This window comes from Crocodylus siamensis, chromosome 3 (assembly GCF_052110815.1).
Source record: "Crocodylus siamensis isolate JL-2025a chromosome 3, ASM5211081v1, whole genome shotgun sequence".
Taxonomy (NCBI): domain Eukaryota; kingdom Metazoa; phylum Chordata; order Crocodylia; family Crocodylidae; genus Crocodylus; species Crocodylus siamensis.
Window position 1 is genome coordinate 129,814,138 of NC_143397.1, and position 23,473 is coordinate 129,837,610.

General features: G+C 45.0%; 1 protein-coding gene across 1 annotated transcript in view; it reads right to left on the reverse strand.

The window, feature by feature from the left end:
• Positions 1-23,473, reverse strand: part of LOC149868802 (uncharacterized) — a 300,950-nt gene that overhangs the window by 145,152 nt on the left and 132,325 nt on the right. The window contains 1 exon segment of the mRNA XM_090037671.1: positions 17,212-17,348. Within this exon segment, the coding sequence (XP_089893797.1) occupies positions 17,212-17,348 (137 nt within the window).

The window sequence follows — 23,473 nt, forward strand, 5'->3', positions numbered from 1 at the left end:
AAATATCAGATCTTAGTTTTACTCATTTTTTGACTACTGAAAAATAATAGAATAATTATTTTCTTGAAAAGAACTTAGAAAGACCACAGCATGTCAGAAATAAAGCAGTCCAAAACCAAGAATTTGAGGAGGTTCCAGCAAGAGATGCTAACGTTAACCATCAAAGCTTTTAAAAATACATCGGAAGTAGGAAGCCAGTGAGAGAATCAGTGGGACCATTACATTACCAAGGTTTAAAAGATGTACTTGGGGATTATTAAGCCATAGCAGAGAAGCTGAATGAATTCTTTGCATATTTTTTTTTTTTACCACATAAGATATTGGGGAAATTCCCATGCCAGGTTAATCCTTCCTAGTAGATAGGTCTGAAGATTTCAACCACAATGAAGTGACAACAGAAGTTTTAGAACAAATTGATAAATTTTATACTAAGTTCCTAGACCAGATGGCATTCCCCTGAGTTCTGAAGGAACTTGAAGGCAAAATTGCAGAACTGTAGGTAATGGTATGTAAGCTATCATTACAAATAGCCTCTGTGCCAAAGGACTGGCAGGTGGCCAACATAACATCCATCTTTAAAAACAGCTCCAGAGGTGATCCTAAGAACTACAGCTTATTCACATTGAATGAAATCACGCAGACTTCTATCATAGGAAACAACACTCTTCCATACCAACCTCCAAAAGCCCTGTGGCAATGGACCAGTGGTCACAGAAACAGAACCAATGAATCCAACAGTTTCCAGTCATGAATCTGCACATGGGTGGCAGTAGCTTGATGGTTGTCTCTCACCTAGGTTGGGACAGGGGTGCAATTCGGCAGCTGCTAATAGGACTAAGCAGTCCTATAAAAGATCCTCTCTGCTCACATTACATGGGATGTGGCTGGAGGTGCAGAAAAGGTGTCCTTAACCTAGGCTGTCTTATCTGCTCCAGGCTGGATAACTACATCCAGGTGTCCAGCAGGATCGCTCTGTGGTTAAAAACATCATAAGCAGACAATGATTTTTGCAACAAGGACAATTCACAACTCGGTGAACAAACAAGACAATGAATGAACAGAAAGGACTGCCATCATCTCCAGGGTACTAGCGAGATACAACATCAGCATTGCAGCTCTGAGTGAGACAAGATGACAAGGTGAGGGTCAGCTAAAGGAAGAGGATGGAGGCTACACCTTCTGGAAGGGGAAACCAGCCCAGGACAGACATGTTCATGGCATCAATTTTGCCATCAAGAATCAGCTTGCTAGTCAACTTATGTAGCTCTCCATGGGCATCAGTGAGCATCTTCAACACCAGAATCAGGCATGACCAGGAACTCTGGAGTGGCACCACTGGGAAAAAAGGAGTAGGCTAATTCCAACGGCATCCTCCTTCTGAGCAAATACAAAGAGCACAGTCTTGTCATTAGGGACACCATCTTCAGACAGAGTGACAAATACAAGACCACCTAAAGACATCTTCTCTCTAAGCGCTGGCACCTCCCTGACTATGTTACTAGTAGAGCCCATGATCAGATGGATGCCCATATCACCCAAGGCTTGCAAGGAACCAATGAACTGCTGGACAGATCACCACCTTGTTAGATCCATTATGAACATCCAGCTTGCTCTAAAACACTGAAACAGCCAAAAACAATGTGAAGGCTTTTCAATATCAAATCTCTTCGATACCCAAAGGTCTGTACTGAACTCCAACAGTGTCTTCACAAAAAGCTATCTGCTGTACCTACAACTGAAGGCAACACTGAGGAACTCTGAAAGGTGTTTAAAACTGCCATTCTTATGGCCTGTACTGAATCCATTGACTATCCCATCCACTTCAAGGCACTCCTGAACTGTGAGTTAATTGCAATGGATGCCATCATTGAGTCTGTCCCCCAACACCCTGAAAGGGAATCCCTCACCAACTCTCCTGTCCTAGAAGTCTTGCAAGCCATCAAGGAAACCAAGAGAAACAAGGCTACCAGACCAGGTGGCACACCTGCTGAAATCTTCAAGGCCAGTGGCAAGGAACTGGTACTGAGACTTCAAAAATTTATTCTTTGGAATGAGGAGATGCCTAGAGATATGAGGAATGTCAACACTGCGACTACCTTCAAGAAAGGAGATAAATCTGTGTAGGAACTATCGAGGTACTACCTTCCTTCCCACAGCTGGGAAAATCTTTGCCCACATCCTCCTGAATTGTCTCCTATCTCTTGCTGAGGAAGTCCTGTCAGCATCTCAATTTGATTTCAAACCATCCTATGGGGCAACTGTTATGAATTCTGTTTCCTGCCAGGTCCAAGAAAAGTGTTGAAAACAACACTATGGCCTGTATATGGTCTTCGCTGATCTCACTAAGGTCTCTGACTCTGTCAACTGTGGAATCACATGGAAGGTGCAGGCCAGATTTGGATGCCCTGAAAAATACATCAAGGTCCTGAGGCTTCTTCACAACAAGATGACTGTGACCATGCTTTGCTGCAGACCAGAGACAGATTCATTTGTCATCCAAATTGAGGTAAAGCAAGTATGTATCATTGCACCAATTCTATTCTCCATTTTTTTGCCCATCACACTGGTATTCATTAAGGACAGCCTCCATTCTGCAACTGACACTGAATACTGAAGATCAAAGTATTCGAAGTATTCAAAACAACCATCCTTGGCCTTCATATATGCTAATAACTGCTCCATCCCTTCAGACACTGATGAAAAGCTTCATACTGTACTGGATCTCTTTGTCCTTCTGAACTTTGGGCCCCTCTCTCAATACCAAGAAGACTAAAGTGCTTTATCAGCTTGCTCCAGGCCATGAATGGGCCAACCCTCATCAAATTATTATGAAGAGAATTACCGCAGTGGCATCACTTCCCTTACCTCAGTAGCCACCTCTCTCAGAGGGTGAACATTGATGTGCAATTCCAACACAGGAGCCAGTGTACAAGTGCTTCCTTCTGAAAATCACCTTGGCATGTTCTTATTGACTCTGATCCAGGTCTAGAACACAATAATCCCCACTATTCTATATTGACATGAAATGTGGGTGACCTACCATTGTCATCTCATTAGCCTAGAGAGATATCACCAACAATGCCTCCAAAAATCCTTTGTATCAAATGGGAAGATTTCTACACAATTGCCAGCATCCTTGCTGAAGTCAATGGTACCAATGTTGAGTCAGCAACCACATTTGCTTGACTGGACATTTTGTGCAGATGACTGACTTGAGTCACAAAACAAGCACTCTACTCCCAGCTTAGCTGCAGCCTGAGATCTCTTGGGGGCCAGAGGAAATGCTTAGGACACACTGAAGGCGTACCTCTAGAAAATGAATGTTGATATCAAGAGCTAGCTGCTAACTAACTCCAATGGTGCCACAACCTCTAACAAGCAGCAGCCCTTGAAACAGAGAAGAGAAAACAGAGAAAGGAAAAAGAGAAATCCCAGCCTATGACCTAGTCTCCCACGTGGAAAGACCTGCAACATCTGTAGACAGATCTGCGGCTCAGGGATTGGACTCTTAAGTCCCCTGAAGACCCATCAATGAGCTGTGGTAGAGATCATCCTTGAATCAAGGGATTGCCACTGCCTCTGCTGATCTTTCTGAGTTCTTTGCAACAGAAGACTTTTTTTAAACCATTTTCGGAGTAAAAAAAAGAGTGCAAGTTAAGAGCTGGCACTTCCTGAGCTGGTACCTTGCATCTAAAAAGGCTGACAAAGATTGAACTAGCAGATACATATGAATACAGTATATATACACAATGCATTATAGGACCTTTATATACTGTAACCTTCCTCTCCTTTCTGTTCAACCTGTTGTGACCATTGTCTCTTCTTCCCACTTGCTGTCAGAACGAGCTGGTACTGTAACCTGGTAGGAGCAGAGACCCTGCTGATTTGCATTTCTATTTTGCCAAACATCTGTATATAAATAATAATAATTACATATGTGTAGAGCCATTTTATTCTGAGAGATTCAAAACTATCCCACAAGGATATTTAGTTAGTTATTCATTTTGCTACAGGCTAGAACAGAAAGAGTTAGAGAATTTACTAAAATAACAAAGACATTTTACATACATATGGTCAATGCTTTTGTGCCATAGCAGTGACAGTTAAAAAGCAGCAATCTATCACGTTGTTTTTTTCACACTATACTAAATAACATCCAAAATATAGTAACATTTGTGCTACAATGGATGTGTATAACTCCCACTTATTTACTGGAGTGCCCTGATGATGGGAGAGTTGGCACTATAATGCAGTTATTATTTTTATTCATTCAGTAGAGATGGTTATACATAGTGCATGTACAGTTTTGTTTCTCTCCACTAGTCATATTTTCTAACTCATGAAAATAGAATGTGTATAACCACATCTGTGCTGCAAAGCTGGCATGCAAGTCCATCTGCCCCCACTCAAAGCCTGAGTAAAATAAACTTTTTTTGAGAAGAAAGAATATTTGGAACCAAAACCAAATATTCTAAAATTCCTAAAACGGAGAAAGCTCAGTGGTGCCTCAAGTCAGGGGCAGTCCACCTGGCTTGATGCCTTTGAGCTGAAGACCCTGGAGGCCCTAGGACAGGCGTCAGCAACCTTTAAAAAGGGACAAGCCTAAATAAAGCAGCTGGCTCCAAAGGTGGGTTGCTGCTTGCAATCCGTCAGCCACTATTGCTCAAAGCTGCATGTTGCTGCCTCAGCCTTCCCTGATCTATGCAAGGACTGTTCATTCATTTTGCACCCGCCTACTACAGCTACCAGTCCTGCAACCCCTTGCCCCTCACTACAAATTCCCATGGCCACTGATTCCCAGCAGCAACGAAGTTGGCAGTGACAGAAGCAACAGTTACAATACAGTGGGGTGTGAGAGAAAGTAGGGAGGGCTGAGGCACCAGCAGGCAACGCTGCAAAAAAGCTTTTAGGGACAGAAGAATGCTAATGCACCAGTACCCCATGCCACAGAATTGCCACTAACATATCTGCTACAGAGGCCAAATGCACCCACAGGCCACTACTTGTTGATCCCTGCTCTAGGTAACTGCATGAGACTGGTATCTGTACTTCAAGGACTGCTCAGACCCTGGCTTTAGGCCAGAAATCTAAATAAACTACTGAGGAGCCAGGTAAAAGGACTGGTTGGGAAACAGTACATTTATGATACAAAACACCCTGCTCACCTTCCATTGGGTTTGAGGGTTGTCAAAACTATAGGCTAGTTAGTCTTACCTCGGTCCTGGGTAAGCTTTTTGAGAGAATTATCCTGGCACATGTCTGCAAGGGGCCAGCAAGGGAGCTTATGCTTAGGGGCAACCAACACAGGTTCATTAGAGGCAGATCCTGTCAGACCAACCTGGTGCCCTTCTACGACCAGGTCACAAAATTCTTAGATGCAGGGGTAGCACTGGATGTAGTCTTTCGGGACTTTAGGAAGGTCTTTGACACTGTCTCTCACCCCATTCTCATTAAAAAACTAGGAGACTGTGGTGTTGACACCTACACAGTCAAATGGGTCGCCAACTGGCTGGAGGACCGCATCCAGAGAGTGGTGGTGGATGGTTCTTTTTCGACTTGGAGGGATGTGGGCAGTGGGGTCCCCCAGGGCTCAGTCCTTGGGCCCGCACTGTTCAACATCTTCTTCAGTGACTTGGACAAGGGGGTAAAAAGCACCCTGTTCAAATTTGCTGATGACACTAAGATGTGGGGGGATGTGGGCATGCTAGAAGGGAAGAATAGGCTGCAATCAGACATAGACAGGTTACAAGTATGGGCGGATGAGAACAGGATGGGATTCAACACTGACAAGTGCAAGGTGATGCAACTGGGGAGGAAGAACCAGCAGGCTGGGGAACTCCATTCTTGTCAGTACAGAGGCAGAAAAGGATCTTGGAGTCATCATTGACTCCAAGATGAACATGGGCCAGCAGTGTGGGGACGCAGTCAGGAAGGCCAACCGCACCTTGTCATGCATCCACAGATGCATCTCAAGCAGATCCAAGGAGGTGATCCCCCCGCATGCAGCACTGGTCAGGCCGCAGCTGGAGTACTGTGTCCAGTTCTGGGCGCTGCACTTCAAGAGGGATGTGGACAACATGGAGAGGGTCCAGAGGAGGGCCACTCGCATGATCGGGGGGCAGCAGGGCAGGCCCTACAAGGAGAGGCTATGGGACCTAAACCTGTTCAGCCTCCACAAGAGAAGGCCAAGGGGGATCTAGTGGCCATTTACAAACTAGTCAGAGGGGACCAGCAGGCACTGGGGGAGTCCCTGCTCCCCTGAGCACTACCAGGAGTGACCAGGAATAACAGTCACAAGCTGGCAGAGGGTAGATTCAGGCTAGACTTCAGGAGGCGCTACTTCACGGTCAGGGCGGCTAAGATCTGGAACCAACTTTCAAGAGAAGTGGTGCTGTCTCCTACCCTGGGGGTCTTTAAGAGGAGGCTGGATGAACACCTTGCTGGGGTCGTTTGACCCCCGTACTCTTTCCTGCCATGGCAGGGGTCAGACTTGATGATCTGCTCAGGTCCCTTCCGACCCTAGCAACTATGGAACTATGAAACTGAACCATCTGGATTCTCAATAAATCGGATGAAGCAATCAGATGGAGAGAAGGTTCAATCCACCTGACAAGAGAACTAAGGGGAGCTAATATTTGTTATTCCCACAGACCCCAGTGTATCCCTTTCACTGCTGTTACCTCAGTGTGTGTGTGTATGTGTGTGATCACATGCTGCAAGTGCATGAGCCCCCCGACATATAATAAACATGAGTATGAAAACAGTGGCCCACACCTCCTCTGGTTTGATCACATTGCATTTTTCTATACTTGAACATTGAGAGCCAGGCTGGAAGTCACTTGTGTTCTGTGGGCACGTCCAGATGAGTGCACACATGTGCTATACAGTGACACAGACCTGTCTACAGCACTGCCCACTGCCTACACCACACCTGCAAGCATTCCCTGTGCTGCTAATTTGCAGTGCAGGGTGGGGTTTTGACACCAGGAAATCCCAGTGTCAAAAAACCCGCACCTAAAAAAAAGCGGGGCAGTGCACTTGGCAACAGTGCGCACCACCTGAACTGGAGCATAGCTCCTTGCTGCCAGGTCACTGTGCCTGCAGCTTCCAAAGGCCCTCAGGACCCCAGGTAAGACTGCTGGGGCCAGTCCAAGTTCCCCCAGCCTCCCCTACCCCACTTGGGGCCTCAGCCTCCCCTACCCAACCTGGGGCAATGTGCCACATGCCAGAGTATATATGCATGGGCATTCCCCAGGGACAAGAAGCAGCAACACATATTGTGCTGCTGCTGTTTGTCCCTGGGGAAATGCATGTTCCCACTTGTGGGGAGGTGCCCTATATGATTGTCCCCCACCTTCCTGAACTTCCCAACTTTCCTCGATAGGTCATTGCTAAATGGTTTGATTTTCCTTATGGTTAGACATACAGATCCTGATTCTCCATAGCTTTTGGTGTCTTTTAGGGGTAATGCACTGTGTTCAAGACAGTGAGGAAAAGGATGAACTCCAGTCCTTTGTATTATTCTTCAGTGTGCCACCAAAGTCATACTTATGCAAAAGTGCACACAGGATTGGTTCTAAAACATCTACAGACATTTGCACACCAACTGTACTCCGGTCTTTGTAGTTACTTACCAAGTTCAGTTCAAATTGATTGTAGGTTTTGGAGCACTTGGAAAAATTACCCTTTCAGCAGCTAGTCCTTGTAGGCAACACTACATATTTTTAGCTCTTCATATTTTGCATCTTTTCTACATCTCCACCAGTTTAGATGGATTCTGACTTGGTTATATGCTCTCTCAATATTAGCTTGTTTGAAGCCTAAAAAGAAGGTAATTTAAATAATGCTAAACACTGAATACTCATGAAAATGAATAGATTGTGAAATGAATGGTCACTTCAACTTACAGCTCACTGAAGGTAAGCATGGCACAAGAAACTCTCTGTAGGTCACTATAGAGAAAGGTAGTTAGTTGTGTTATTCTGAAGTCAAGCAAAAGGCAAGGAAGAGTGGTACCTTAGGGACTAACTGGTTTAGAGAAGCATAAGGTTTTGGAGGTGACTGCCTGCTTCAGCAGATGATGAAGAGTAAAAAATCCTATAGTAGAGAGAGTTCAAAATGCAACCTTTATCAGTTGTTTCCTTAGTGCTGTTTGGAAGTCATTACAATGAGCATTACATTATCTAGCATGCCGGTCATTTGAGGTTTAGAAACAGATTAACTCACCATTGCCTAGTGTCCAAGTTGATACCCTTTCATTAGTTAAATTATTATTATTTTGATTTTGGAGGGACTGATAATCTAGTATATCAGTTATGTAGCCCTTATCACTGATGCCACATTAATTTTTCACACAGTTCTGGTAAAAAATTATTTTGACCTGTCTCTCCATCTGCATCAGGAAGATACACACATTGGTTTTCGTGCACCTCTCCCTTATGCCAGTTTTGCAAAAATGCATTATTTCAGTAGAATAACTCTCGATTTACACTTGTGTGTCAGAAGAGATACAGAGCCACACATATATACAATGTATATTGTACAGAGCCCATTTTCTGAATTATACTAAACTAAATGACAAGTGGCAACAGACAGCTTCAGAAAATCTCAAGGAATGGAAGAGATTACACGGTTATATTTAATAATTTGTCTGAAGTACTGGAAGTCTCTAAAAAATGAAATTTTATCGTAATAGAAAATATATGAACTGAAAGTAAAGAAACAGCCTAATAGATATGCACCAGTCTGACAAGTACTGTCTTCCTGCTGAGCTCTCACATCTGCAATTTGAAAGCACAGAACAAATTAAGGGCCCAATCCTACATCCAAATACCATGGGCAAAGCTCCCATTGTTCTCACTGGAAAAAAAATCAGAACATATCACAACAACACTTCATACTTAATATACCTGAACCTTACACTTTTGAAGGAAATGATTATTAAAGCTCTAAACCCTGTACAGCAGATCACTGTATTTTTCTAGCAAGTAGGCTCAGTTTCCCCTTTGCACTTTTTTTGTGAAAAAATATTTCTTAAAGGTTTTAATAAACAAGTGGGATTTTTTTTTAAGTTATATTAAGATATACCTGTAACAGCACTTTTACTAATGTGCCCTCAGTAATGCATGGAGTTTTTGGGTTGATTTGTTTGTTTATTTTACAAACAGTAAAGAGCTGTTCCTCTTAAGGTAAGGAAAGCTGAATACCAGCTCTTGATGTCAGTATTTTATACGCAACTATTTTATACGCAACAGTAGTACATGGAGCAGTTTCGATCAGAACAGCTATAAAAAATAAGGTGATAAAATTTGACCTTTTGCTTTTAGGTAAATGTTACATATTTGTATAAAAGGCTGCATGTCTGAACAGTTTCATTTCTTTCTTATTTCATTTTAATAAAATCTTAAGAAAGGGTCCTGGGAAAACCCCAAGAAAAACTTTTAAGTGGGCAATTATAATTTCAAACATTTTGAATACTCAGACAAGGATTTTGCTCCAACATATAATTCATCATTCTCCTTACTCCGCTTAAAATCAATCTGTTCTGTTTGTATGACATAAACAACAAGCAGTTTCACAGGAATGAGGCAAACCATATGTGAAGGTGTTTTAGAAAGCACAACAGGGAATACACCAAGCAAAGAAGCATCTGCATGTATTTCAGTGTCAAATCACATGTGTGTTATAAAAGGAAAGTTTATTGTTTTTATTAAAAAATAATTTTGCTACATTGTTCTGTTTACACTTAACTCTTACTTTGCCTGAGCTCTCACTTTCAGTTAGCCACAGGTGAAGTTGCACAGCTGTAACTGAGAGCCAGCACCTCATTTGATTTATACGTTTGCCAGCCCTATTGATTGCAGCACCATGAGAATGTAAGTCCAGGGAGCATTTAGTTCTTTCTAATATCCCCACACAAAGTAATACTCATTTATTCCCTGTCTCTCAACTCTCTATTCTTACTAGGTAATGGGATAAAAGAATTCCAACAAGCTTGCAACAGGTGACACAAAGCACACATCTGCTATACAGTGAACTAAGTACTCCTTTATGAATGACAGTGCCGTAGAATAAATTAATTTTGCACAGGTTAGCCAGACACAGTTCAGTGCATGTTTGGAGTCAAAAGGAAAATGAACCCTAGTCATGAGCAGGGATCCTGGTTTTCTCTGTTTAAAAATAGCAAATTCTCTGATAAAAAAAACACTAGCAAATTCTCTGATTAAAAAACCCCAGATGCACTATTCCAATGAAACACCACTATATATAGAGAATATAGGTATCAACTGAACACAGTGTTTTATTGATACATTTATCATTTTAAAGCAATTTGGAAGCCTACCAGTGCCTCAATCACTATAATAAAATAAATTCTAAATACCTATAAATTTTAGCATTTGATTTTGGGTCTTTTATCATGGAAAATCAAAGCTCCCTCTATCCCCCTTCGCTCACCAAGATGCAGGTCCAGGCCCCTCCCTCCAAAGCCACAACCCTCTAGCCCTGTTGGTGCCTGTCATTCCCCACTCATAGTCCCCTGCCCCCCAGCCCTGCTGGATAGGGCTATAGGTCCACAGCCCCCTGCCCTCTGCAGCAGTGCCCAACCCCTGGCTGCCACCCATGGGAGGTGACAGTTGCTGCAGCAGAGTACAGCACAGAGCCCAGCTCTGCCTCCCCCACAGGCAGCATTGCCAGAATGGAGCCTATGTGACGAGGGGTGGGGGGCAGTTGTGGGCTACCTGCAGTGGACTCAGGCTCCCTACCCTCCTGCCCTTCCCCTGCATGTATGAACCTGGGGCTTCCATGGCCCAGCAGGCAAGGCCCAGCGCAGCAGGGCAAAGCGGAGCCAGACAGGGAAGCTTGCTGCCACTGCTGGGAGCCCCGAGCTGCCCTGGTGAGGTGTCTCCTGCCTACCTGACAGCAGCAAGGAGCACAACTCCATACCACCACCCCACTGCTGCTAGGCAGACAGGGGACACCTTGACAAGGCGGGGTGGGGCTTGCAATGGCAAGGAGCTTCCCTACCCAGCCCCGCTCTGCCCTGCCATGCCAGGTCCCACCCACTGGGTTGTGGAGGCCCTGTGGGGAGGGCAGCAGGGTGGGGACCCCAGGCCCACAAAAGACATCCTGCACTTGCTCCCAGCCATGAATTCCAGCCCCGGGCCCCAAGCCCCACGCACCGCCTGGGCTGGGCTCCAGCCACAACCCTGCCCAACTCCATCCCTCCCTCCCTAAGGGGACCTCAATCCTCCTTCCCCCCCACTCCAGACTTATCTGTGGGAGCTACTCTCCAGGCTGCCCGCCATGTGCATATGTGAACATGCGCATGCACATGGTTCCCCATGTCTGACTGCCCTTCTCACGCTTTCCCCAGCCTTTTGGAACTCTTTTAGGCAATGGTGGCAAGTCCATGAGTTTCTCCATCAAAATGAAAGATCTGCATTTTTCTTGGTTAAAAGAGAAAATTTGTGTGTGGGGGGGGGGGGGTCTGTTTTTCCATGGGAAACAGAAAACCTGGATCCCTGGTCATGAGCTATAGAAATGCTGTTAATAGTCATGAGATGTGATGATTTGATTGGAGACCAAACACTGAACAGTGACGCTTTGACTGGACACAGTATATGATTAGTACTTTTATACTAGAATATAATATTAATCATAAAGAACTGTGCTTGTCCATGGATCATTTCTCAGACAGCCACTATTTAATTCTTTATATTTGTAGCTGATTTTTAAGATTCCCAGATTTTTCAGAAAATGTCTTTTTTTAATGTTTTAATAAATTTTAAGAAATATTTTTAAACAAGTATTTTTCTTATCTCCCATATATATGCACATGACAAATACTTTTAAATAGTAATCAGCAAAATTATTTTTTATGCTGCATCTATAGCTCACCATTGCATATATGGAGTCACAGCGACAAAGAAAATAAATATAAGGAAAATGATTTTCTAGTAATAAGATTCAAACTTTGTATGTTTCATTTGCTTATTAGTTGTACAGAAATGAGGTAGAAAACTTGAAGAACATGCTCTCATATGAAATATCTGGAACTTTTTACTTCTAGGGAGACCAAAATACCTCAAGAACTAATCTTCATCTCAACTTTTTGTCCCGATCCTGTTCATAAAGTAAAATTAAAGAAAGGATAATATTCAAAGGCAATTTTGAGTTAAAATTTGAGGATGGAAAGAGTCTTATTTCAATTAAAATATCCCAACCCTACTTTTGAAACCTCAGGGTCTCAGAATTTTCTTAGAGAATGAAAAGTTTCCAAGAATCTATCTTCTCACCCCAAATTCTAGATATTCTAAATCTTAAAATGCCCCATCAATTTCATTCCACTCTTGCACAATGAGAGATACTCATATCCTGACATAATCTAACTGGGTTTTCAGTTCTCTAAATATAAGTCCATTAAAAAACCAAAACAAGAGAGAAGGCCAGGAGAAGAGAGGACATGGTGAGAAATTCTAGCTTAACCTGTGCAATGATGCCTACAAAATATTAAACAATGGCTAGGCAACTGACACACTGTGACAGCTACATTGTGTGTGTATGTGTGTGTGTATACATGTATATATATGTATAAATAAAGGGCTTAGTCCATCTGTCTGTCTGTCTGTTCATAATATTCTTCGGGGTGTAGCTCCAGCCAGTGCTGCATCAAGAATGACAGGCGAGGTGGGGCTCCAGAGGTGTGGGCCAGGCAGAATGGCCAGGTGGATGCAGACTGGAGGCGGGTGGAGGTGGGTGGCACAAGGCCAGACGCAGAGTGGGGGGCATGGTGCAGGGCTGGACGTGAAGTGGCAGCGGTTGGAAGGCTGGTGTGGGGCTGGATGTGGAGTGGTGGCAGTTCAGGGCGGTGGCTGATAGCAGCCACCCACTGCCCTGCACTGAGGGGGGCACAGGGCCAGACATGGAGCATGGGGGTGGCATGGTGCCAGATGCAGAGCGGGGAGGTGGGGTGGGGCGAGATGCAGAGTGGGGAGGGTGGCATAGAGCTGGATGTGAAGTGGCAGGGTGGTGGCAAGGGGCCAGATGCGGAATGGTGGCAGCATAGATTGGTGGCTAATGGCAGCCACCCATCAGCCCTTGCTAAGGGGGGTCACGGGGTGGGAGTGGAGACTGGGAAGCATAGGGCCAAACGTAGAGTGCGGGGTGTGGCACAGGGGCCAGATGCAGAGTGGGGGGATGGCACACGACCAACACAGAGCAGCAGCAATGCAGGGTGGTGGGTAGCAGTGGCCACCACATGCAAGCTTCCCCACCTCCCCCCTGCTCCTAGGAGGCTGCAGTGGTTTGGGGTGGTGGGCACTGCCCCCCCCCATCATTCTTGATGGCAAATTAGCTAGCATTATGCTAACTATACTCTTTTCACTTTTGCATTGGCTCCCCATGTTTGTCTGTTATGTTGATCTGTTGTTTTTCATCATATGCTGTAATTCCCTATACTTGTGCAAAGCCCTACAGATTTCAGAAAGGCTATATTCAAGTAAGGTAATGTATCTACACAATAGATTGCAGAACCTAGGCTGGAGACTGTAAACTGTTTGAAGCAGGGTCTTCTTTGTCACATATGTGTGCATAGTGTGTAAGACAACAGGGCCTCCAGAATCCAAAAACCACAGTAACATTTAGAATAGGAATAAAGAACACACACACACACACACACACACACACACACACACACACACAAAGCAGCATATGCTGGGAGCAGTTGGGAAAAAAATCACAAGGAAGTCACAATTTTTTAACTTTGCTCCTGTCCTGAATTTGTTATTTGGCAAGCCCTGCAAGAAGAGGGGGAGAAAAGAGACAGACAGACAGAGAATATTGTAAAGCTTGAACTTGTCACAATACAACAGTTAGTTTATAATTAATACAGTACTTGTACAACTTTGAAGATGGTTGGCAGTACAGTATTTTATGATAAATACATTTTATGGGATTTTTTTAAAGAGGATTTTGTAAAATAACCTGCCTCAATAAATGATTTACCAGCTCCAATAAAAGATCAAGGAAATTACTCAGATTGCATCTCTGAGCATCTAAAAGTCTAAAGTTTATGGCGGTCTAAGCAGCCCCCAGATCTACAGCCCTATTAAAAATGTTGTAGTAGCTAATTATCTTGCATTACATTTTTTAAAAGGTAGCAGCCCTAATGGAGAGAGAAAGGTCTGGAAGCAAATAAAGAGGAGTGACACCCTTTGATGGAAAAAGGAATGGGGGACAATAAGAGAGAAAAGAGGGGAAAGACCAAAAAAAGGCAAAAACCTCTCAAAAGAGTGGTCTACAGTAGAAAACGTATGTTAGCAAATGGAACCCCTGACTTGGCATCCTATCTTCATTAGCTACTTAATAGAAGCTGAATTTTTTCTCAGTTTAAGGAGGAGGATGAACAAAATTCTCTTTTCAGGATGTCAAATACAAGAAACAACCAATTTGAGTGAAAATGGAAAGATTTATTCTTATTTTCTACAAGGATGGTATTTTCACCAGGACTGAAGCAGAAAAGGGGAAAAATTATGCAGGCAAGACTTTCTAAATTCTACATTGTTCCACCTCATAAAACTTCCAAGTAAAGTGAATAACTACTCGCGTTTATTTCAAATAAGATGACAGAGACTGGTACAACAGTGGGGCATATTAAGGCACTCAGATACCAGCCATGAGTATCTTCAAATAAAGGACAGCGCCTACATCTTTAGGTTATATTAGCATTTCTTCTTACTATGTATAAAAACGAAAGCCCTGATCCTGCTATTTACTGCACTTAGACACACTGATGACCATGGGTGGACCTAGTAATTCGATAAAGGGGATATAGATGGTGAGGTGCCGCATCATATATAAAACAGCACATTTTTCTCCAGTTAAAAATAAACTAGAAGCTTTACTAGGGGTCTGGGGCTATGTTATGCACTTTAAGATTAAACAAAAAACATAACTTCATTGGAATGAGTTAAAAACAGTCTGCACTCCTGTGAAATAGAAGCTTCATTAGCAGGAGCAGTTAACAGACAGCAGAATTTAGCTTGATTCGTAGATCAATACCATTAAAAAGAAGAGAGGGTCCTTAACACCTGTGGAATTAAGTGTTTAGAAGGGATCAGGTAGATTATAAAGAGCCATGAAATCAAGTGACTTCCTCAGCACTGCCTGACTAGAAATACTGCCACTGCCAGGAAGTTGGTTCTAAACTTCTGGTGGACCAGGACAATGTTCCCTGCAGACCCACCAACCCCCACCCTGATCCCACCAAAACTATCCCCAGACCTGCCAACTGCCCCACCCATCTGCCCCACCCCCAGACACCTCTCCCCCGATGTCACTTACCCGTCCCCCATCCCAGCTTGCTTAGATTGCATTCCTGGTGCGGCTCCCACCACCAGAGAACATGCACACAAGTGGGGACCCAATCTACAATCAATCACCTTAAAGTAAGCCATGTGACTGTAGGTTAAGTAACCACAATTGTGTGCCCTAAAAAGTAAAAATCAGGAGTGACTTTAAGACTGATAGGAGCTTTGTAATTCTATGAGGTTTTCTGCTGATATTCAACAAACACATAGAGGATACAATGTAGGATGGAAAACAATGTTATTTCATATCTAATCTGGAACAGAGGTGGGCAGAAAAAAATACTGAGATCCAGCAAGAATATTTTTGTTGACATAGCTACTCTAAAACAAATGCTAGAAGCTTTTAGTAGCAATGAATGCCCAAAATCTCATTTTTTGGATCATCAGAAGTACAGCACTTCCAGCAGTGTTGTCATGATTCAGTCTTTCCTTACATGATGTTATGGGGTTTTTTCTCCACTGGCCCTCAGTGCAAGGGTTGGACTGTCCCAAGGAAAGGTTTTAGTGAGACTGTTGTCTGTAGGGACCCTGCCTCATGTTGCAAAAGCTGGAAGGTGTGACGCAAGTAACAGGAAAGGAGGGAGCAGAATAAGAAGGGCTAACCATTGATTGAGGCTAGCCTAAGAAGTTGGGGTTTGTCCCTGTCTCTGCTACAGTGCCAGGCAGGCAGCCAAACTAAACCAAAACTTTTAAACTAATCATGTATATCTCATCTTCCAGGTGCCCCAGTAGAAGCCACTGGATTCTGATTTGCAGAAGTGCTGACCCTTGCAGCTGCAAAGTAAGTAAATCAGGCCTGTGTTTTGAAAATATAAAGCTCTCAGTCTTTTGGATAGACTGGGATATAAATCTAAAAAGTAAATAAATATATAGAGCTCTGTAGAAGGCGGAAACTCTGGTTCACAAAGATTTGAGCTTTTGATATTAATATGTATTCTCATTGGAAGCAAACCCCCAAAGCCCAAAATTCTCCTCTGAAAAAAAAATCTGGGGAAAACTGGAACAAATTAATCATTTCAATTTGACTGGATCATTTAATTTCCATTTTGCCTTTTATTCCATATTTTATAAGTTAAAATATTTGAAAGAAAAATAATCTCCAAATTAAAAAAATGAAACACTTTATTTTTAAATATTTTGAAAATAGGACATTTTGACATTATAAGAATTTTTGTTTTGCAGTTCTTCTTCAAAATAAAATTTTGACAAAAACAACATGATTTTACCAAAAATGTTGATTTTAGCAAAACTGTATCCTCAAATATAATGCAGTTCCATCAGCACGTTTCTGGTTAACTCTGGAAAGATATCAGCTAAATACTTTGAAAAATATCAGGTTCTCAGTGTCTTAGACTGGATACTCAAGATTAACACAAATATTTCACCATAATTTTGATGTTTGCCATATGTAAAATGGGGAAACTATTAGTGTCTCACCTCACAGGGGTTTTGTGTAGATTAATTAATGTTTATGAAGCAGTCAATTTCTAGGGATGAGTGCCACAGAAAAGCCCAACATTAATAACAGAATTTAACATAGACTTTGTTTCCAGTAAATAAACCATGCGGTCATTTTCTGAACAAAAAGGAGAAAAGAAAATATTGAATAATTACTCATTAAAGTGAGCACTATACATTATGATAAAGAATATATATGGCTGTGTAATCATAATGAATATGTCCAAGGGAGCTGAATCAAGGTATTACAGATAACCATAATTCTGAAATTCCCTAAGCTTGAATTGTTTGACTGTGGAAGCTTAATAATATTCTTCTTCTTTGTTTATATACAATACAGAAGTCCACAACAAAGACTCTATGTAAGACAACTCAGGTTGCTTACCATACAGAGAATCTGTATTTTTCTAACTCCTCCAAGTAAGAATTACTCTGTGAAGATGCTTCACCTTCTCCTGCACCTGTACCAGTTACAGGACTTTTTTTCTCTTGATGATGTGGCTCAGTTGGGTCATCTGGATTCTTTAAAATAAAAAAAAAATATTTAAAAGAATATTAGTTCAGCACAACCACAAAATGGATGATCTAAAAAACCTCCCCAAATTATACCTATTCACAATAATCCAAAACACAGTAGGCTTGTCTACATGACACAGTCAATGACCATTAGACTAATTTAATGTTAATTAAGGGCACACATTAGGGCTGTGCAAAGCTTCAGTCCCCGATTCGATTTGGTGGAGATTTGGCCTGATTCGGTGGCCAAATCTCCAAATCTGAATTGAATCAGAGGACCCTTTAATCTCTCCAAATCAAATTGGAACCTTCCGAATTGATTAGGAGAGATTCAGAAAGATTCAGTAATTCAGACATAGACATAGCTTTAAATGTTTTTTCAACATACCTCTAGGTACCAGGCAGCTTGTAAATGCTGCAGTCCAGGGGCATAGATTGTCCCATAGAAGCACACGGGGCTCCCCAGCACACTCAGTAACAGATCCAGAAGTAGACCAGAAGCATTTCTGGTCCACTTTCAGGTCCGCCGGGGAGTGCACTGAGGGTCCCATCCCTCCCCCTCCCCGCAACCCCACAACTCAGTGACTGGTGCCTCCTGTGTCTGGGGTGGGGGGGCAACCGGGGTCCCCCTGTGGCCAATCACTGAGCTGGGGCACCTCAGGGGGGTTCCCCAGTACACTCCCCAGTGGACCAGGAAGTGGACTAAAAGTACTTCTGGTCTACTTCTGGGTCTGCTGCCAAGCATGTGGGGGTCCCCCCACACTCCTGTGGGATTTCATAGATTTCATAGACATTAGGGCTGGAAGGGACCTCAGAAGATCATCGAGTCCAAAGGGCAGGAAATCAGCTGGGCTCATAAGATCCCAGCAAGATAAGCATCCAATTTACTCTTGAAGGTATTCAATGTAGGTGCTTGAACCATCTCCGATGGCAGGCTATTCCAGACTTTGGGGCCTCGGACAGTAAAGAAATTCTTCCTTATGTCCAGCCTAAAATGGTATTGCTGTAGTTTATAACAGTTCGACCTCTTCATCCCTTGGGGTGCTCTGGTGAACAAATGTTCCCCCAGAAACTGGTGGTCACCCCTCATAAACTTATAGGTGGCCATCATATCATCCCTGAGCCTGAGCTTTTCCAGGCTAAAGAGCCCCATGTCTCTCAGCCTGTCGTCGTAAGGTCTGTTTTCCTGACCTCTGATCATGCATGTGGCTCTTCTCTGGACTCTCTCAAGCTTCTCCACATCCTTTTTGAATTGTGGAGCCCAGAACTGGGCGCAGTACTCCAGCTGCGGCCTCACCAAGGCTGAGTACAACGGGAGAACGATGTCCCGGGATTTGCTCGAGAAGCATCTATGGATGCAAGCCAGCATTTTGGTCGGTTTACTAGCCGCAGCATCGCATTGCAGGCTCATGTTCATCTTGTGGTCAATGATGACCCCCAAGTCTCTTTCTTCTGTAGTGCTAGCCAGCGTAGCACTGCCGAGCCTATAAGGATGCTTCAGGTTTTTCTTCCCAGGGTGGAGAACCTTGCATTTTTTGGTGTTAAACACCATCAGGTTCTCATCCGCCCATTTGCTGAGCCTGTCCAGGTCAGCCTGGATCACCCTCCTGTCTTCTGGTGTGGATGCTTTGCCCCAAAGTTTGGTGTCATTGGTGAACTTGGCCAGTCCGCTTCTGACTCCAATGTCCACATCATTAACAAAGATGTTGAACAATATGGGTCCAAGGACAGAGCCTTGAAAGACCCCACTGGTCACAGGGCACAATGATGATTGACTTCCATCTATTACTGCCCTCTGGGTCTGACCACATTTCCCAGCCAGTGGATTGTGGTGGACCCAAGGCCACAATTGGCTTTCACCAAGAGGTGATCATGGGATACTCCATCTGCCCCAGCATCACAACATTCACAAGCCATGCCTGGTACCTCGAGGTATGTAGAAAAAACTTTTAAAGCTGTGTCTATGGCCGAATCACTGATTCTCCAAATCAGCATCAAATCTTCAGCATCAACAAGTAAAAGCCAGCAGCCATTTTGTGCCCTGGAGCACAATGCACAGGAGCCTGAAAGAGCCTGTTCATTGCCTGTCTCTGCCTAACCTGTCCCTCTCCAGAGCCACTAGTTGGCCACAGATGAGTATTGCAAAGGGCTTCAGCCTGCTGCACCACTTGCCCAGCTCTGAGATCCCTGCCCTGATGCTTCCGGTGACATGTCACTGGAGGAGGGGACCTGGGACATTCAGGACCCTGCCCTGTTCCATCCTCCCTGTCCTCCTCCTAGGCTGCTGCATCCACTAGTAGTTCAGGGAGCCCTGTCCAGCAGCTGCCTTGCCCTCAGTGCAGCCCCATATTCCTGCACAAGAAGCAGCTAGCCACACCACCACTGGCTGCCAGCAGTGCCAGCTCCTCCCCGGGGGAGGGGAGGGAGGACCCTAGCCAGGTGCCAGCCCACCATACACCATGGGCTATGGACAGCAGGCAAAACTGGTTGCTGTTGCCAATGGGGAGGCCTGTGCCAAGCTGCCAGCCTCACCAGCCCCAGACACACTGTAAATGTCCCATACCTCTGCCCCCACTTCCTGCCTGGCTTGCCCACACTTCCCTGGCCCCAGGCTCCCCACCCCACAACAGCACACAGACAGGTGGGACACAGCTCAGAACTTTATTGAGCAGCCCATGTCCCTGCAGCTGGGTGGGCATGGACCTCTCACATGCTGAGGAATGCATCAATGCCAGCAGCAAGGTCCTTGTGAGCAGGGGGTAGGGAGGTGTAGCACTACCACAGGTAGCTCTTCAGGTGGCAGCAAAGGTTGTGGGGCAGCCCAGGCTTTCCCCCACACCATCATAGCTCAGGGTCCCAAATCAAGATTGCAGCTGTGCCCAGGGTACCAGCAGGATCAGCAGTAGCTCTAAGTAGTGGCTCAGGCACCCTTCAGCCTGCACAAATAGCTCACCTTGCACCACATGGGCCACACCCAGAAGGGGCACACTTGGGGTGCAGTGACATGGGAGGGACCAGCCCCAGGGCATCTCCCCAGAGAGTTCCCCTGTGAGGAGGGTGGAGGTATGGCCAGCCCCTTGCCCCAGTCCTTTGGGAGACCCATGTGCCCTGAACCCAGGTTATGTGTGCTGGCAGTAACACAGCAGAGTTGTTGGCCTGCAAGGAGAGGTAGGGAGTGGGGTTTGGAGCCACAGAAGCAGATTCTGCCAGCAGTGTGGCCTGGCCTACCCTGGGAAGGGGGTGGAGGAGGCAGGCTGCCTGTGGCCAGCACCCACTGGACCACTGGCCCCAGGGGAGCAAGGGGGGATTGGGAGCTCAGCCAGCAGCCACCAGGACTTAGGCCTGCCTGGCCAACTTACAATAGTCCCCAGGCACCCATGCACAGATGACCCCCAATCTGAGGCCAGGCAGAGCACAGCCCCTGGCACAGTGCATCTCATAGTTTCATAGTCTGTAGGGTCGGAAGGGACCTGAGCAGATCATTTAGTCCAACCCCCTGCCATGGCAGGAAAGAATACTGGGGTCAAATGACCCCAGCAAGATGTTCATCTAACCTCCTCTTAAACACCCCCAGGGTAGGAGCCTGCACCACTTCTCTTGGAAGCTGGTTCCAGACCCTAGCCGCCCTGACCGTGAAGTAGCGCCTCCTGATATCTAACCTAAACCTACCCTCTGCCAGCTTGTGACCGTTATTCCTGGTCACTCCTGACAGTGCTCTGGGGAACAGTGACTCCCCCAATGCCCGCTGATCCCCCCTGACTAGTTTATAACAGGCCACGAGATCCCCCTCAGCCTTCTCTTGTGGAGGCTGAACAGGTTCAGGTCCCACAGCCAGCCTCTCCTCATAGGGCCTGCCCTGTTGTCCCCTGATCATACGAGTGGCCCTCCTCTGGACCCTCTCCATGCTGTCGACATCCCTCTTGAAGTGTGGCGCCCAGAACTGGACACAGTACTCCAACTGTGGCCTGACCAGTGCCGCATAGAGGGGGAGGATCACCGCCCTGGACCTGCTCGAGATGCATCTGTGGATGCATGACAAGGTGTGGTTGGCCTTCCTAACTGCCTCCCCACACTGCCAGCCCATGTTCATCTTGGAGTCAATGATGTCAATTAGACAAACTCAAAGCATTGGAAAAATTCTTCTTAGCAAGCTTTCAGGCACAAACACCCCTTGTAAGGCCTGCTAAAAAGAATTTTTCCATCTCTTTGAGTTGTTCTAATTAAAGATATTGGATTTACCCAAAGAATCTTGTCTGCCTATGTCCTTAGACCACCATGGCTACAACCCACAACCCTAAAACATGTTGTGGTAATGCACTATGAGTTATATTAAAGTGATAACATGTTTTAGTATTCAAATGATCTTATGAAAGATGACAAATTGATAGCCCTGGAGATTAGGACTAATTCATAATTGTTGTTATTAAAGAAGAATACAAAATAGTTGACAGAAAAAGTTTTTTATTTTTTTAAATTAACAATCAATTAAAAGGAACAATTAAACATCTGATTCTGTAACCATTTGGTACCTACCACTATAGAAGAATGGGTCAGTGGGTATGGTGCAGGCCTAGGAGCTGGGAATGTTGGTTCCATGTTTCTCCTCTATCAGAGTCTTCCCCTGGGAACTTAAGTCATTTAAGGTCACCCCCAAAAAACTAATTTGGTACCACAAGTGCAACCTTCGCAGAATTTAGGCATCTTATAAAGTTGTTTCAGTGCCCCAGATTCTGCTATTATACACACACAGATGTGCCACCATCTTGGCTGAGGTCAGCATCTTGACGCATCTTATGCTTGAGGCCATTCAAGATTCATACACTAGGCACCTCCATGCCTCAGTCTCCTGAGTGGCCCTTTTTGGTAGGTGTGCTTAGAGCATATTTAACATGCCCCAGCAGCATTAAGCTCAGTAAAAAATGCAACAGCCAAAATCACTTTCATTCAAAAACAGACAATAGGAGGAAGTACCCAGCTTTTATATAAGATAAATGATTAGAGCACTTGCTGAGTAAGTGGGAGATTTGAGCTCCATGTCCACCTTAGTTTGGAGAGATTCTAACACAAACCTTTTTCCTCTAGGGGGAGAATTCAGGCTACTGATTTTTGTTGAGTTAGGCCCAGATCTTTGAGATTATCAAAGAATTCCAGACTCATGGGCTAGAAGGAGAAAGAACAACATGGAACATGACTCAGTAGCTCAGTGATGTGCGTCTTCAAGAGATCAGTTAGTTCAATTTCCTTCTCAAGGCAGGATCATTACTATATGAACCATCCCAGAATGTTTTCCTGGTTTGTAATAACTTCTTTTGATGTTCCAAGTAGACAGTTAATTGCCATCCTCTTTATAGCAACCATTTATAACAGAGGGACTCAACCCCTGGCCTGCAGGCCACATCTGACCCATGCAGCTTGTGACATTCCTCATACGCCAGAGAATTGGGCAGTGGAGGAGTGGTGGCAATTAACACTGCCCACCCCACTGTCCCCACTATCCAATTTCCACAACTCCCATGGCCAGATCAGACCCAAGCTGAGCCTTTTGCTAGGCAGCCAGATTGGTCCCAAGCTGGGTCTATTGTTATATGTATCAGGCCTGGGTAGGCTTTGTACCCATGTAACTGGGCTGCTTCCCACACTGCCCATGCCCAGGCCCATGCCCAGGCCATTGCCTTGAAGCTAGACTGGGCATTGGTCATGCCTGCCTCCCTGCACTGTGGTTGCCCCAGCTCCTGGCCCTGGCAGTGGCCAACAGTGTTGTGGGATCTTGCTGGCTGCTGCAATCACCCTGCTGGCCTGTTGCACTGACAGTCGCCTGGCCAATGGACATCTTGCTCTGCCCAGCTCCCCTATAACCAGTGACTGCCTGCCCACTGACAGCATGCCCTCCCAGGGCCACCACCACTGCTGTGCAGCTGCCACCACCAGGGACAATAACAAGGGGTTTCAGGATGCCATCACTGGGGCTGTTTTCAACCTTCTTGGGCTCCAACCCCACTGCCTCTGGGCCTGCTGCACCAGTGGTGGCACCTCATCCGGCAGACCTGGGATGATGAGCAGTGGGTGGACAGCTTCCACATGACCCAGGCCACCTTTGGGGACCTGCTCCACTAACTCCAGCCCCACTTGGA